The sequence below is a fragment of the Myotis daubentonii genome, chromosome 1 (genome assembly GCF_963259705.1).
Source record: "Myotis daubentonii chromosome 1, mMyoDau2.1, whole genome shotgun sequence".
Taxonomy (NCBI): Eukaryota; Metazoa; Chordata; class Mammalia; order Chiroptera; family Vespertilionidae; genus Myotis; species Myotis daubentonii.
The window spans coordinates 201,618,157-201,636,135 of NC_081840.1; the positions used below are offsets into that span (position 1 = coordinate 201,618,157).

Below are 17,979 nucleotides of genomic sequence, written 5' to 3' on the forward strand. Positions count from 1 at the left end.
CACAGACACCAGGGGGGTGAGGGCATGAGCGGGGAGCTGGAAGGAGCAATGTGGGGATAAGGACACATATGTAATACCTTAACCAATAAAGAAAATAAAAAATATAGGCAGCCTTTGCCACTACCATTATTTATTTCTATGTTCAAGGCACAGTAGTACTTTATGTTCTAATGACCTACTGAGTATTGTAGTCAACAGTATGAGGCAGGGGTCCTCAAACTTTTTAAACAGGGGGCCAGTTCACTGTCCCTCAGACCATTGGAGGGCCGGACTATAGTTTAAAAAAAAAAAACTATGAACAAATCCCTATGCACACTGCACATATCTTATTTTGAAGTAAAAAAACAAAACGGGAACAAATACAATATTTGTACTTGCATGTGGCCCGCGGGCCGTAGTTTGAGGACCTCTGGTGTGAGGTATCTACAAAAGCAAATCAGTAAAGGCCACCTTAGGTTGCTTTAATAGAGTCCTGGTTAAGAACATGATTAGTGATTATTCCACAGAATCTTAATCCCATTAATCCACCACTAGATAAGTGTTCACTTCCAGGTGCCCTGTTTTAAAAGGACCACTTACTACCACCTGGAATACCCAGGAAGACAGGCAACTGGAACAACCAGAGACAAAAAGAAAAAACGAGAGAAACCACCACCAATGGTGTCCTTAATTTGTGGGAGGGGAGGCTGTCGTGTTTTGAGAAAGCAAATGTGATCTTTGTTACACTGAAAGGCAGGACAAGAGCCAAAGGTCATAGCTGTTGGCAAACTGATGAGCTCCCCATCACTGGAGGTGTTTCAAGCAGAAGCTGCTAGGTCATCCCTCAGGGATGCCACAAAGAGGATTCCTGCACTTGATGAGAATCTAAGATCCTTATCCAATTGAAACTCTTGTGACTTTAAATAAATCATTTTAAAATTTCAATTACAGACTATCATGTGGGAACAACAAACACCACTGTGTGTGTTCCTCTTCCTTGATTGAGAAATTTGCTCAGGCTCTTTCCTCAAACCTGGATTTCTTCCCACGTGTCCAAATCCCATTTATCTTTCTCGATCTTTTCAGAGGACCATCTAGTCCATGAACTTTCCTTGACTGTTCTGGGCCATACTCCACTGCTCTCTCGTCCCTTTCCCTCCAACTTTGTCTTTGGCTCTTATTTTAGAAGACCATACTCATTCCAGACTTACTTTGTATTCTCTTGCAATATTTTAACGTGTGTTTTTTCTATATGTATGCTCTATTTTCCTAATTAGACTTAAATTCATTGAAGATGAATTGAATTCATCACAGAATTTAAGACCAGTGCCGCCATGTAATAGGTGATCAATGGATACCTGTAGAATTGAAACACAGACGAAGACTGTTGACAGTGCAAATATCTTCCTTCATCTTGTTCTTCTCTCCATAAAAGATTATCTGTTTAAAAACAAACAAACACCATAAGCACTTCCTGAGGTCGTTCTTTTAGCTTTGGTGGAAGAACGCCCTGCTTCTCCTCTGACATTAGCCTTCCCAGGTTCCTGTGACAACTGTGTGCTGGGTCAGTGCAAAGGCCTTCATTTCAGTTGTCAGTAGAGGGCCAGCTCTATTTCACCATTCGATAGACCAGGAAATGGGAGGACATCTTTTCTGGGACAGAGTTCTTACAAGCAAACCCAAGTATGAAAGGTGTGCCATCATGCCCAGGGGAAAGTCAATAAAACCTGTCAGGAAAGGCAGAGCTCCTCTCTAACCAGCTGGTGAAGAGCTGCCCTGGCTCCTTCAACTTGCATCTAATTGACCAGCTACTTGGGACTCTTCTCACTAACTACTTCCCTTGTTTTTCCCCACTTTCTGAATATCTATGCTTTCAGTTATTGACTTCAGATGTATTACCTTGTCTTCTTTTAGTTCAGTTCTCCTCTAATTTTCTGGCCATATTTTGACCTCTATAAAGGCTGTTTATATGGGGTTTTTTCTGTCCTTTCTAGTGTTGGCAATGCTATGCAGGCCAGTGTCATTCACAGATTGCATGAATGAATTGCATACTCCCTCTTGGAGACCATAGATTTAGATCTTAATTAGGAGTAGAGCTAACCCTGACCTTTGTAACAGCCCATAAGCACCTGCCCTCCCTCTGCTCCCTCTCCTTTTCCTCTGCAACGTATATGGCAGCACCCCCATGTCACCCTACCCCCCGAACCCCTGCTTCCTACTCAGGCTCTTGGTTCAAGAACATTCTTTATCCCATGTATGACTGTTTTTTAAAAAAATATTTTATTGATTTTTCACAGAGAGGAAGGGAGAGGGATAGAGAGTTAGAAACATCGATGAGAGAGAAACATCGATCAGCTGCCTCCTGCACACCTCCGACTGGGGATGTGCCCGTAACCAAGGTACATGCCCTTGACCGGAATTGAACCCAGGACCTTTCAGTCCACAGGCTGACGCTCTATCCACTGAGCCAAACCGGTTAGGGCTGTATGACTGTTTTTATCCAGATCACTAAAGCCCCTAAGTCCTTCCTATTACAGATGTGTCTCTAAGCTAAGGAATAGTCCATTTGTCCAGCCTCTTATGTACTCACAACTGATACTTATTTTAGAAATTGATTGTACCAAGTTGATATTGACACGTTTATCCATAATCTAAAATGTAATTTATTTTGTTCAATAGAAGGTAGAGTTTGCCCTAATTTTGGCAGTTACTTCCCTCCCCGTAATCCAACTTAGGAGTTCTAGCCAGGGCCAGGGCAGTGGTTAGGCAGCCGTGCCTGCTGGGTACTTACTTTAGAAAGAGGCAAGGCCACCCAGGTAGTGGAACTGGTCCACTCTGTTCCTCCTTGGTGTGCTTCTGGTTTTCAGGATGGTGCTTCTGCCTGTGATTGTGATCTCTGCCCCGAGGGGTGGCCCCGTGACCAGCTTGAAACCAAACTGCAGCTATTCCCCCGCCCCCCCCCCCCCCCATGGCTTCATTCACGTTTTAAAGCATCGTCATCAACAACAAAAAACATCAAGTTCAGTTTCTTGCAGCAAATAGTTCCCTCGGAGATCGTCTGGTGCAGGGGTTCTTAGACTTTCTGTGTTTGAGACACGCTGTAAAACATTAGGTTTGGTTGAAGGGAGTAAAAGATTTCGAACAGCATTAAATAAGCCAGCAAAAGTTGTGAAGCAAACACAAATACTGTATGGTAGAGACCTACCCGCTGCTAAAATGTCACAGTCCACACAGTGTCCTTCCAGAGAGAACGTGCCCATCGCTTGACTGGACTTCTTTATATACTCACAAAACAGAGCTCTTCCAGAATCCAATCATTTGTGAACTTTGGGGGGACCTGTCTTTAGATTACACTTCTCATTTGAGGCAAGTTCTTTCTTTCTTCCTCTTGCCTCATGAATCCTTAAGCAAACCGCCTACTTGGTGTCCCTAATAAATATAATAACCAGCTGGAGCAACAATCAGACAAGACCTTGGTTAAAATTTAGTGACACACCTGTGACAAGGTTGTATCTCTCCGGTTTTGCATTGTGTGGCTGGGAACCAGGTTAGGTTTGAGGGATATATTGAGGCCCAGAGAGGTTTTTGGTAGCAGAGTCGCATTCAAACCACAGTATTGACAACCCCACTCTCTCTACTTGGGTTCCAAAAATAATAGCAGCAGGGTCATGATCAAGGTGAGGCCAATGAGGAACTCACCTTCCTGTGCAAAACTGAACGGCACCAAAAATCTCAGTAATCACAATAAGTAATATTTTAATGATTATTTTAAAAAATCAAAATTAGTGCAAAAAATCCATGATGAACAAAAGATCAAAATGTATTTAAATAAAAGACAGGATCAGTAAGCTAAAGTTATTTAAAAATTATTTAAGATTATCAGTCAGGAGAAATTGTCAAGTATGGTAATGTCCTCAATTCAAAATAAGGTAAGAAAAGAGGTAGTTTTTGAAAATATAGTTGAGATGACTTCCTTTAAAGCCTGGAAAGTGAAACCATTTCTTAAAATTCTGCTTTTGGTGTAAATAAAATATTTAAACTTAAAATGATGTGATTATTTAATATACTTACATTTCACTTTTCCAAATTTTTTCCACTCCCTTAATGATACCATGAAAAAATACACAAAAACCTATGTATCAGGAGACACACTTTTCCTTTTGCCTCAGGCCTCAACATGAATCAGCACAGCCCTAGTGGGGAAAATGTATCTGTTATTTAGAAATGTCTTCAGTGGATTTTTGTGAACATGCTTGTCGTAGGCCAAGTAGGAGTGGTCCAAAGGCATGGCTTTTGCGTAGATGCTTCTCCCTTGGATGAGAGGAGAAGTCCAAGGTGACTAGTCCCCTTGGAACACTTTGCTTCTCAGGCACTTGAGCATCTTCTTGAGGAGGGCAGGGACGGGGGGGGGGGGGGGGGAAGGAGCATCTGGAGCTGCAGGGCTTCCAGTTCATTCCATGGCCCCTTCATCAGCTGCCCTTGGCCTGCCACTAGTTTAACGTTTTCATGTATTTGTGAATTTCAGTGAACATTCATCAGTGTTTGTGCTCTGGGTAGGAGGAAGTATCTCTGACTTGCCATTTGTTTAAATGGTTTCCATTTCTCTTGTGTTATTTATTGTGTTGGTAAATTTGAGGACAACACGATTTATCAAAATAAAGGAGTGCTCACAAACAAATGGAAAGCCCCAGATTCCCCAAATACCATTTGTTCTGGGATCAGGTTGTTCACTAGGGATTCTAACATGGAACTGTTCGGCCAATGAGGATTTTCTTCTGTTCACATAAATCTACCCGAGGCCACTAAATATCGTTGCATTTTCTGAATGGTGTTCATAGCCCTTGGTTTTGCTTGTAAGAGCCCTACTGTTCTACTTCCTTAACCTTGATTTTCCTTTCCTCTCTGCAGCCAAGAATTGCTGATAGCTTTCCCTCAGGGCAGAGTCTTCTGCTCAGTCTGCCACCTCCCCCAAGAAAACAGATACAGTCTTAGGCTCTGGAGTGGTTAGTCCCACTTTACTCTGTCCTGGAGTTTTGGGGTTCATTCTCCCCACACATTGTAGGAGGGACACTGATAGATCAGGGAGCTTGCAGAGGAGAGTGGACGGGCTTCTAGAGGCTTGAAACCTGAAGGAATGCCAGGTGAACCTAAGGCTGCTGAACCTGGGAGAGAACGTGGGGTCTGTCTTCAAATAATTAGGGGGCTTAATGAGCGATGCACATTCTGAATAGCTCCTAGGATAATGCTGGCACCCATGGAGAGGGGTGAGTTCTAGAGAGATAAGATTTTTGCTCAATGTATGGACTCACCCTCCCTAATAGTTAATGCTTTCCAAAGGCAGAATGTTCTGTTTTATAAAGTAATAAAGGCCTATTGCATTTAAGGATCATCTCTCAAGGCCGCCGTTCAACCTGTAGGCCAATGGCTGCAAAGTTCCATCGAGGTTAAAGCAGCAATGCAGGACATGCTGCCCTTTGACTATAAGGATGGATTCTTTTTCCCCCCTTTTTTTTTCAATCACAGTTTACTTTTAATATTATTTTGTATTGCTTTCAGGTATAGAGCATAGTGGTTAGACGAGCACATACTTTACAAACTGACCCTCCGGATGGTGCCAGGACCCTCCTGGCACCACACACAGTTAACCGGAATATTGTTGACTATATTCCCGACGCTGCCCTTTCCATCCCCAGGACTCTATGACAACGACCAGCCTTACTTGTCAGTCCCTTAATCTCTTTCTGCCAGTCCCCCCACGCCCTCCCCTCAGACCATCAGCCTGTTTTCTGTGTTTATGAGTCTGTTTCTTATCGGTTTATTCATTTATTTTGTTCTTTAGATTCCATATGTAAGTAAAATAATATGGTATTTGTCTTTCTCTGTCTGACTTATTTCACTTAGCCTCATACATACTAGGTCCATCCCTACTGTCACAAAGGGTAAGATTTCATTCTTTTTTGTTTCCAAAGTAATATTCCTTTGTATATACATGCCACAGCTTTTTTATCCACTTGTCCATTGATGGGTACTTGGGTTGTTTAGGATGGATTCTTTTTCATAAAATGATATCCCATCAGTATTGTTGGGAAACCATGACTCATGCCGCTATTGAAAGGATGCTGTAGAGTTAAGTCTTATCCTGTTAGTGGAAGGAAATGTGGAATTGTGAGGGCAGCATGCCAAATGGTAAGTTTCTCCATAACCTTCCTAGTGGGTATATGGTTTACTCTGGTGGCTTCATCAGATAGCCATTGTCTGTAATGCTAGGGTGCATTTAAAGGAGAGGGACCATAGCACACAGGGACTCCATTGTTCTGGGAATTCATCTCATGAAAAAGTATTTCTACCTCCAAACAGGCTGTACTCCAAAGGCTATTTTATTTTTCCAACTGATGTTTAAAAATATTTTTTTTATTTATTTCAAAGAGGAAGAGAGAGGGAGAGAAAGATAGAAACATCAATGATGACAGAGAATCACTGATCAGCTGCCCCCTACTGGGGATGGAGCCTACAACCCAGGCATGTGCCCTGATCAGGAATCAAACCCTAACCTCCTGGTTCAACCACTGAGCCACACCTCTCTAAAAACCTCAGGCTTCTTGTCTACCCCAAATCAGAGGTGGAGGAGAAAAAAATGGTTCCTAAGCCACAGTAGGGTTGTACCTCTCCCAACCCCCATATGCACACCCAAGGAGGGAATCCACTTCTGTGCTCTTTCTCCAACTGTAAAAAAAAAATTTTTAAAAAATCCCTAACTGGTTTGGCTCAGTGGATAGAGCATCGGCCTGCGGACTGAAAGGTCCCAGGTTCGATTCCAGTCAAGGGCATGTACCTTGGTTGCGGGCACATCCCCAGTAGAAGGTGTGCACGAGGCAGCTGATCGATGTTTCTCTCTCATCAATGTTTCTAACGCTCTATCCCTCTCCCTTCCTCTCTGTAAAAAAAATAAAAAATAAAATAAAATAAAAATATTTTTAAAAAAGGCCATATCACAGCTTTCTCTCCTTCTGCCAGGGCCAGAAGTGCTGATGGCTGACACATAAAGGAGCCCAAAGCTGACAGGTCCTCTCGTTCATTTTGGGGGAAGGAAATAGTTTACTGTTTAAGCCTTATTGATTTTTGATCATTTCTTCTCAGTCCAGCAGCGAGGCACATCTCTGTCTAAAAGCATGATAGATTATACATGTTTATAACATGTAAACCGGAAATAAGAAATTTCAGGTAAATGTTCTTAATCATATTTTTTTAAAGTCTCACTAGTTCTTTCTTTAGAGCCAAAACTACTTGTTCAGTCAGTTCTCTCATAATCTGTGTTTATTCTTATAGGCTTTATTTAGTCTAAAGCAAAGTTAGAAAATATATACAGCAGTGTTTACATTAATATTATATGAAGAATCTGGTTTATGTACATGCTTAAGTGCCAGGGAATTCAAATTGCTCTCAGAGGGAGAATGAGAGGGAGAGAAAGAGGGAAAGAGAGAGGGAGGGCGGGCAGGGGGGGGGGGAAGGAAGGAAGGAAGGAAGGAAGGAAGGAAGGAAGGAAGGAAGGAAGGAAGGAAGGAAGGAAGGAAGGAAGATTGGAGTTGGATCTAAAACCTTCCATTTTTGCTTGCCCCACACCATTAATTCTATCTTAGGCATTTTAGCCCTCAATAAAGTCAAGTAAACTTTTGATTCAGAGAGCTTGGAGAAACCTACTTGCCATGGGACATAATGAGATGGTAAAACTTCTCATTTCCCATGGCTCTTGTATTTGGTTAGTTATGTTATTGGGATTCTGACTAGCCATAATCAGGAAAGACGCTGGGAGACAAGCCGCAGAATTGATGCAGAAACTGAAGTCAGCCGTCCCTTCTGGGTTTTGTTTCTCTTCCTGTGTGGCTAGCAAGTCACTTACACGTTACACTTCAGTTTCCTTATCTATTAAATGAAAAGCAAACAAAAGACTCTGGGGATTTGTGAGGGTTACATAGCATAACGTGTAAGGCCCCCAGCACAGTGCCTGGCACATGGCCAATGCTCAAAAAACTGCTAGAAAGCAAGAAAAAAAGGATTTTCCCAAAGAGCTAATCACTTAAAACAAAACACCTCCAATTTATCGGCACAGACTCACAGAACTCTACTTCTGGAAGGGACTTTTAGTACCTAGTCTGGTGGCTGTATGTTTGTTTGTTTGTTTGTTTTGAAGCCAGTGTTCTTCAAATAGAATATTATAAGGAAGCTGATGAGTCAAAGCAACAAAGCTGAGCTGAGACTGGGCGCGGTGAGGCGGCCACAGCTCCCTCTCCATCCCTCCTCCACTGGAAGACGCTGATGCGTCTGACACCTCCCAGAGCATAGTGTGAATCCAAAAGCCCGGCCTGCGGCCTGCCCCACCATCTCACCAAAGTGGGAATGGCCCACAGGTGAGGTTGTCTTTTCAGTGGTACAACCAGAGCGACATTCCTCTCGTTTTCTGGTACAGCCCATGAGAGAGAATAGATGGGCCAAAACATGTGAGAGAGTATTTTACCAAATTCTTACAGAGAAACTTTTAAAAGATCTAGAGCAAGCATGTCAAACTCTAGAGCTTTAGTTCAAAATATGTGAACCTTATTTTTTCTGTGGTAGAGGATAATCTTTTGGGTGGCCCGTTTCCATTTTTATGTTTATCTTTCAACTGTTTCTCATGCCATTTAAGTTTTTCCCTGTGTGGTTCTAGAACTTTCTAGCAGCCTTGATGACAAATTGCAGTTGAGTAGATTTCCGTAAAATTTGAGTAGAAACAACTTCATTTTCTCCTGTACCTTAGCCTTCTGTAGTCCTTCTGATGCTAAAGAAAATCCTATGGTTCCTAAATGTTTTCACATTCTGGGGTATTTTACTTCAACCTAACTAGAGTGTTCTTCCTGGCATATTAGCACAGCACAGGAATATAAACATGAAGCTGACCCAATGGAAGTTTGAAGTCAGTGTATTTTCTTTTTGAGATAAGGCGATGTTTGTACAAACAGCCTTGGACTTTATTTGGATAAGAAAAAAGATATAACACAATTTATGACTGCATGCTATTTCCAAATGTGGCTAATTTCCTGTTGGGTTATTCGTGTGTCTTTGCTGTTCTTGTGAAACGCTTTAAGTTTTCATTTACTTTCAGAAAAGAACAAAGTTGAGTTGGGGGACAGTGTGGGTTTGGGATTCCTAATCGTCTTGAGAGCTGACCCAGATTATCTGGCGTATACCTCTGTTTGCACTGCTTACCTGGGCTGCTAACAAGCTGTGCTCATGTCCACTCCCCTGGACTGGAGACTCCATGAGAGCAGGGGCATAGCCTTTAAAGACCTCTGCAAGGTCTCTATACCCAACTCACTCCCTAGATCAGAGCTGGTGCCAGAAATATTATTGATTGCCCTGGCTGGGTAGTTCCCTTGGTTAGAGCATCGTCCTGATAGGCCACGGTTGTAGGTTCCATCCCCTGTCAGGACACATACAAAAATTAACCCATGAATGCATAAATAAGTGGAACAACAAATCAATGCTTCTCTCTCTCTCTCTCTCTCTCTCTCTCTCTCTCTCTCTCTCTCTCTCTCCCCTTCCTCTCTCAATCTCGAAAATCAATAAATAAAAATAAAAAATAAATATTTATTGACTGATTTTCCAAGAGACTTCATAGATTTTAATAGGTACATTGATAAACTCCATTATTTTGGATTCCTATACCAAAGGAAAATACATAACATGATAGTATTCTATTGGTTTGAAATATATATATATATATTTACACACACACACACACACATATGTGTCTGTGTGTGTGTGTGTATGAATAAAAGAGTACTATTAGAACAAAGCCAAAAGATCCCTTGTAGGAGTGATAGATTTCAGTTTCTAGGTCAACTGAGCTAGACTGTAGACAAAATGAATTTGATAGCAATACATACAAGAATCCTAACAAATATTTATTGAGCACTTTCTACATACCATGCAGTAATGCCTCTTCTAGGCATTTCTCAGATAGTACCCAAATGATTTTTACCACACCACCATGAGAAGGTTAAAGGTAAGCATTATTTCCTCTGGAAAGATGGTTAAACTGAGGCATAATGAGGCAAAGTGGTTTCCCCCCGGTCCTGTCACTCAACGCTGGCCTTCTGCATCAGAGACCGGGTCCCTGTCTGCAGGCAGCATTGTCTCATGTCTGTAACACAGGGTCTTCCGTTTGCTGTGAAAACAAAGATGTCCTCTTGCTCTCTTTTAGGTTTGTGGATGGCTCCTAGAAGATCTTGATTGGCTCCCGAGGAAATATCGTTTTGCTGGATTGGTTTCCTGTCATCCTGTCCCCCCAGTCAACCATGAGCCAGTCAGACCCTGCTGATGACCCGGATCCCAGCCCTGAGCCCCTGTGTGTGGTGTGTGGCCAAGCCCACTCCCCCGAGGAAAACCACTTCTACACCTACACAGAAGACGTGGACGACGACCTCATATGCCACATCTGCCTGCAAGCCTTGCTGGACCCTCTGGACACTCCCTGTGGACACACCTACTGCACTGTCTGCCTCACCAACTTCCTGGTGAGTAAGGACTTCTGCCCCCTGGACCGCCAGCCCCTGGTCCTCCAGCACTGCAAGAAGTCCAGCATCCTGGTCCACAAGCTCCTCAACAAGCTCACGGTGACCTGCCCGTTCGCCGAGCACTGCGCCGAGGTGCTGCAGCGCTGTGATCTGGAGCATCACTTCCAAACCAGGTAGGGCCTCTTCCCCGCAGATCCTGAGCAGCCCCACCCTCCAGGGGCAGCTGGGACCCACCTGTTCCTGAGGGCGGGGCTGTCTCCCAGGCCCTGGTGGGTCGCTCTGTGCGAAGCTTTGTTTGTCTTCTTTTTTGCAACCAATGAGAGGACTCATTCAAAATAAGTAACATGTTAGGTGTTACGGTCAGGGTTCAGTGTAAGGAAATGGCACATGGTCGAGTTAGGTATGTGTTTACAGGGCTTTTTTTTTGGTGGTAAAATAGACATAAGATGTAAGTTATCATTTTAATGATTTTTAAGTGTACAGTTCAGTGCATTCACATTGTTGTGCATCATCCCTCACCGCCACCCATCCCCAGAACATTTTTCATCTTCCAGAACTGAAACTTTGTTCCTGTTCAACAAACACCCCCTCTCCCTTCCCTCCAGAATTGGTATCGTGATTCGACTTTCTGTGTCTGTGAACTTGACTATTCTAGGAAACTAGAAAAGAGGGATCATTAGGGGTTTGCCTTCTTGTGGCTGGCTACTTTCATATGCGTGCATTTTGAAATGTGAAAGATACCGGAAAGATCTGGGAGCAGCTTTCTCTGAGGTTCACGGTCCCCAATAAGATTTCCAGGTGGGCATTGCTTGTCTTTCATGTAAGAAAAAAAAAAAGAGTCTCCTAACGTGACCCACAATTATTAGAACTTCCTGTGTACGGGAATTGGCAAAGCCGGCTATTCTTTGAAGAGATATAAGATATTTTTCAACTAAGGATGAAAATGAGAAATTTAGAGAACTTTTGTCCTTTAAGCGAATTGTCCTATGAACTTTTCAGCCAAGGTGCACACACTGGCAGCAGGCCGATGGTGTGGCCGGCCCTGCTGGTGGGCTCTGTCCCCTGCGCCACCTGCCCGCCTCTGATTTTGTCCGCCTGCATTCTCATGATCTGGGCATTCCTCAGGGCGGCCCTGGGTCTTGTTCCACATGAGGTCCTCTCTTAGGACAGTTAAGGTGTTTAGCCAAGTGTAGACAGTAAGCCACAATTCTTTTGTAAGAGGAAATTTGGAAGCCGGTGTTTATCTTGGTTTCTGTCATGACCAGAAAAGCAGGTGCAGATATTTTTTCTAAAGGTCACATTCCTTAGGACATGAATCTGTCTTCGTCTTTGGGGACATGCCGATCCTCTAACATGAGGTTTGCCTCCAAAGCCATGGCCTGGGTGTAATGCTTCCCACATGGTTCCATACCAGTTATGTCAGTGAACTCGTTTTTCTCCCCACGATGGAGAACCAAATGCCTCAAACTCCGGTGCCTGGGTTGCCTCTGACCCTCTGTTATTGTTGGTATTTAAGCTAGGATTCTCCTCTTCTCTGATTGACTGGAAGGAGGTGTGGCTGGAGGAGAAGGAGATAGGGAATCTATCTGTGACCTTTGCTAAAAGTTTTACCCAGGTAGGGGAGGTATTGTCTGGAGGGAAGCAGGCCTGGGGCCAGAGGTGAGGTAGGAGCTGCAGATGCTGGTACAGAACCGGGGCCAACACTGGAGCTGAGAAGGCCCCGGTATTCCTATGTTCCTGGGTTGTTGCAATTTATACATTTGTGTTTGGGTTTCCATTTATTGCTGTAACAATTGATCACAAACTTAATGGCTTTAAAGCACAAAAATGTGTTATCTTACAGTTCTGAGGGTTCTAGGTCCAACCTGGGTCTCAAGGTGTTGAGAGGGCTGGTTTGTTTTGGCTGTTCGGGGAGAATTGCTTGACCTGCCTTTTCCAGGTTCTGGGGGCCATCTTCCTTCCTTGGCTTGTGGCCCCTTTCTCTATCTTCAGGGCCAGCAGCAGAGAATCTCTCTCTCTCTCTCTCTCTCTCCCTCTCTCTTTCTCTCCCTCCCTCCCTCCCTCTTTCTCTCTCTCATCGCATTTCCTTCTGTGACTCTGGCCCTCCTGCCTCCCTCTCATGAGGGCACGCATTACACCCACCTCTCCTCATCTCAAGGGCCTTACCTTGGCCACCCCTGCAAATCCCTTTGCCCCTGTAAGATAGCAGATTCACAGGTTCTGAGGATTAGCAGTTGGACATCTTGGGGTGCTCATTATTCTGCCCACCGCAGGAGTTTTTCAGGAAAAGGGGAAAAAAGAGAGAGAAGGAAATACATGGAGGTGCTCTCTGGAGAGAAAGTGAAAACCCAATAGGTCCCCCACACCCACTCACCTAGAGCTGATTTGGGGCCCAGAATATTCTTTTTAAAAAATCGAGATAAGATGGCACATGGACCTAGGGCAAGGCCAGAGCAGAAGTGGGGCAGGGGAAGGGCTGGGAAGAGGATGTTGAGGACTTGTGGGGTTTCCAGGAGGGAGATGCCACAAGCCCACCTAGCTGTCCCAAGTGAGAATTTCATTCACCGCCCATGCAGGTTGTGTGGCCCACACACCTCAAGGAACCCTGGGATAAAGGCTTGATGAACCCTCAGCTGAGAACGGCATGCACATTGGGAAAACAACAGTGGGGGGGGGGGGGGAATGCAAAACTAATTAAAATCACCTCTAAGAGCTGTGGCCTTGGAGCCCTTCACAGGTGCCCGTCAGCAGCTCTCTGGAGGGAAAACTCCCACGGGAGGAGGCGCGGTGCCTCAGCACGCGCTCTGGATCCTCTCCACACTTCAGCTTCCTAAGTAGGTTGAAACCAACATTTCCCAAAATATGGTGCATGTTAGTCATCAAATGCTTAATATAACACTTCCTCTCCTCCCAGCCCCTGGGCATTTTGTTGGCAAGGATGAAGAATTTGGAGCTAATCCAGAACCTGAGTCCAGAGCCCTCTTGGGCCTTAGGCCTGGGCCTGAGCCAGTAGACCGCCTCTTCCTCCCCTGAGAAGGGACATTAAGATTAAATAGTTATCCTCGGACTGGGAAAACTGAGAGGCAAGTGTTTCCTTACGTTTCTGTGTGAGGCCTCCAGGTTGGTGGCTGCCTGCAGGGGGGTGTTGTCATAGGTTTGTACTAGAAGATTGCTTTGTTTATCAATTTTGCATCTTGGTTTCAGGATTTAGTTGTAATGAGTTTAAAAAATGTTCTTTGGCCTCTGGCACTATAGGAATGTAAACTTTGCAGGCAGAATCTACCTACTATGGAGAACTCAGCATTAATTCTGGTTGAAAACCACTGTGCGACTCAGTGGAGCCCACACACTCCCTCCCAGTGTGTCCAGGAGAGCTCAGTCCTGAGCATCATGGGAAACTCCATACTTAGGTGTATCTACCTGTAAAATGAGAATTGGCTCCTTAATTACAAGATCTGGCAGAAATAACCACATCAGCAATGTTTTCATTCTCTAGAAAGGACCATCAGGTAGAGAGAAATATTTTCCCCGTCAGCCAAGGTCACGGTTTATGGGCTGTCCATAGGATTGTGCTAATAATAGCAGTCCACTTGAGTCAGGGATGCAGGCAGATGGCATCTCATCTGTAAACAAATGCTGCCTGTCCTCCCCAGAATTTGTGTCATTTCTAAACATTGTTATCTAAGCACTCCAGATCCTTCGTTGAATATAAACCCTTAAGGAAAACATTTAGGATGGACTGTGGGTGTGCATGACTGGCTGAGCCAGCAACTCCTTGGACCACTGTTTCTGACTTCAGACTAGAGAGCTCTTCTATGGGAGTGAATCTGGGCGTGTGAACTAATGTTTGAAATCCTCCGGCTAATTCTGTTGGCTTCTGCCCTCTTCGATGCTTGCAGACGCCCTCACATGGATGTTCTGCAAAGAATTACCACGAGGCTGATGGGCTTGTCAAATCAAACGGCAGCCTTCCTGACCAAGGGGCATTGCCAGCAGACATAGCCAGGGCGCCACAGAGGGCCAGTTCAATGCATCCCTCTTGGTCCAGACCATCGGGGGGTGTATGGAGGAGGCAAAGCTTTCATTTCCTTGATTCTGAGTGGGAGTGATCTTAGGCTCAAGACTACATCTTTATTCTGTAATATCATCATCTGCGTCTGTAATATTTATTAAGATCCATAATAGGCCAGGCCCTGAAAGAAGAAAGAAAAATCTATATGAGCCATGATATCTGCCTCTGAGGAAATGACATTTTAAAGGTAAAAGAGAGAAGTTGAACGCACATCCACACTGAATTGTTTCTTAGGACAAGTCACTTTGCCCTTTAGTTTCTCTCTTATGGAAGACTAGAGGCCTGGTGCACAAATTTGTGCATGCGTGGGGTCCCTCGAAGTGGCCTGCGGGGATTGAGCCCCAGCACACGCCCCCAGCCTCACAGCCCTGCAGCCCCACAGCCCCACCTGGCACCACGCCATAGCCTGGTGCTGCCCCCTCACCTGCTCCACCATCCCACCTATAGGGTGATCGGTCAGAGCCGGGGCCTCCTGCCCAGCTCCCTCAGAGCCTGGAAGCCAGGTGGCAGCCCCACCCTCTGCCACCAATGCTGGTCCCCATCTGTATGGCATTCGGGCCCCGCTCACACCTGCCTTGGCCTGGTGCCGCCCACTCACTTGCTCCATCATCCCTCTCTCATTGAGGCCCATCTGGGCCTGCAGCACCTCCACTGTCGCCCACTTCCAGTGCCACGCCACCAACGCCCACCATGTTCGGCGTACATCATAGCAAGCAGTCGAACTCCCAATCTCCCGGTCGAACTCCCAACCAAAAGACATCCCAAGGGGACAATTTGCATATTAGGCTTTTATTAAATAGGATAATAGAAATGAGCGATAATAAAGCTGTCCCTTCTTAAGTATTTACTAGCATGAATAAAGAGATCTTTGTTCACTGTTTTGAATTCAGCCCTGAATGAAAATCCGATACAATTGGCACAGCTAACTGAAGGTTCTCTGGTGTTATTTTGTTGATTGACTTTGCACCCAGTGTCCCGGAAGTTTCTTCTCCAAAGACCTACCCTGGAACCTCTCTTGACCTTTACTTCTATCAGAGGCCCTTTTCTGGAGTGCGTTCAGTCCCACACAAGCTCAGCTAGCTGTGTACAGTGAAGGGAAGATTTTACTGCTGGGCTGAGGTCTGGGGAGTGTTACCCTAGGGGAGGTAGGTAAGTTACAAGTCTGGTTGATCATTACTGCCTGGCTCAACATCTCCCTATAACCTTGACATTTATCCTTCATGTAACTTTTCTGCCCTGAACCCAAAGTTTTCCTGGCCTTACCTAGCTGAGAGCCACTAGTTTGACTTTCCTGGGCATGGAAGAAATGAGGCAATGTTTCTGCATTACCTTTGACAGAACCATTGAATCTCTATCAGACTGTGCTCCAAGCAATTCTTTAAAGAAATAACATTCTCTTGGGTACTCATTCCCAGAAACCTTCCTTACCTTTTTTTCTTTTTTCCTGGTCATTTATTATCCATCTATATAATGCTTAATGCCTGTCATGGCTCTTATAAGTTTGAAGTCCTGTTTTGTTAACTTGTCTCTGATCAAGAAAGCTAGTCCAAAAAATTGACTCTTTGAGCCAAATTCTTTTTGGTTCTACAAATATTTATTATCTACTGCGTTCTAGGTACTATGGTGAAGATATGATGAAGAACATGATCAGTAGAACTCCTTCTTCAAGGAGTACCCTATTTAATGAAGATAAAAGAGACCAAAAAATAGGAGATGGTAGGTGATACCTGAGATGACATTTAAAGGATAAATAGGATGTAGACAGTCAAGGATTAGGGTTAGAACTATTTATTGACAAGTAAGCCACAGAGAAATTCATGACCATTTAAAGGTGGAATTTTTATTCCCAAGGGATTGTATTAGTTAGGATTACATCTGATGGCAGGTAATGAAAATTCAAGTTATATTGGTTTAACTATTAAAAGTTTTCTTTTTCTGACCTAACACAAATTCTGGGGGTAGGAAGTCTATGATGTTGGCATGGTGCCACCAGAAATCTAGTATCCTGCTGCTTTCCAGATTAGCTTTTATTCTTGAGTTTGTTACCTCATGTTCTCAGTATGGCTGCTCAGACTCCAGTATCACATCCAAGTTCCAGGTAGGAAGAACCAGGCAGGAAGAACAAAACAGGAAGGGCAAAATACAATGTGCAGACTGAGACTCCATTCCGTAAAGAGCATTCTTAGATGCTTCACCCAGTAATTCATTTCTGCTTATACCTCATTGGCCAATATTGTATTACATGGCTACCTATCTGTGAGGTTAAGTGCATTGTCACCATGAACAAAACTTGGGTTCTGTTAAAAGGAAGAAGAGATTAGATATTGGATAGGCAAATGGCAGTTTTTGCCACAGTGACGTGAGAGCAACAAAAACCAATATCTTCACTTTTATATTGCATTCATATCCATTAGTGAATTTTATCCTCTTGAAATGCAAAGAATGAAAGGACAGGCATTCTTATTTTTTTCACAGAGACTTTGAGAGGCAACCTGACATGTCCAAGTTGATCAAAAATGCAATCCAGTATCCTCTGAAACCCACATGCTTTCTTATATACAATGCTGCTTATGGGTTCTGAGCTATACAGTAGAGCATGTCTCAGGACACTGTGAAACTCCACAGTCAGGAAAGCACTGTAACATGTCATGTTCCTCATGTACAGGAGGAAAGAAAGGACAGATGAGAATAACAAAGTCTTTTGGAAATAGGTGCTGAGCTGCCAGCTCGGCTCATTCACTATCATTAGTAATTATTATTAACAATCTTTATAACAATAGCTAACACTCATTGAGCCCTTTGTTCTTCATAGGCACTATCTCATTCTACCTTCATAACAATACTATGAGGAAGCCCTATTATTGTTGTCTTTCTTTCACTGAGGAGGAAATGGAGGTTCAGAGAGGTTAAACAACATGTTCAGTGTCACACAGCTAGTATGTTGTGGAGTTCAGGTTCAAACTCAAGCCTGTTTGGCTCCAGCATCTAAATACCAAACCTTACTTCCTTTTTGCTGCTCTTCACCAGCTCTGACTCACTCTTGCATACCAGACTTAAAGGAAATGGAATTCAAATTAGGGCCTCAACAACATTCATTCATGTCATGCTTTATCAAGGCTGCTTACCTTGGATTTAAACTGTAGAAATTAAATCTGCACATTCTAAGAGTCTACTGTATTTGATCTATTTTAGGCCCGCTTCAGGAAAATGCAGATCGCTGATTCCAAATTCCTACTTCCTACACAGTTTATTGCAGTTGGTCTCATCCTGTAGATTTTTCTCTGGTCTTCCCAGCAAGTGTAGTTTGCTGTGATTGCTTGGTTGTTATTAATTAAATTATCTCTTTTAGTCATTTCTATTAAGATTCAGGCCTGGAGT

At 43.9% G+C, this 17,979-nt stretch overlaps 1 protein-coding gene across 3 annotated transcripts in view; it reads left to right on the forward strand.

Moving 5' to 3' along the window:
* The window catches only part of LNX1 (ligand of numb-protein X 1), a 116,274-nt gene that overhangs the window by 6,673 nt on the left and 91,622 nt on the right, over positions 1–17,979 (forward strand). For all 3 annotated transcript variants that reach the window (XM_059671131.1, XM_059671110.1, XM_059671120.1), the window contains exon 2: positions 10,217–10,702. In XM_059671131.1, coding sequence (XP_059527114.1) covers positions 10,311–10,702 — 392 coding nt within the window. In that variant the 5' untranslated portion in view covers positions 10,217–10,310. The remainder of the gene's footprint in view (positions 1–10,216; positions 10,703–17,979) is intronic.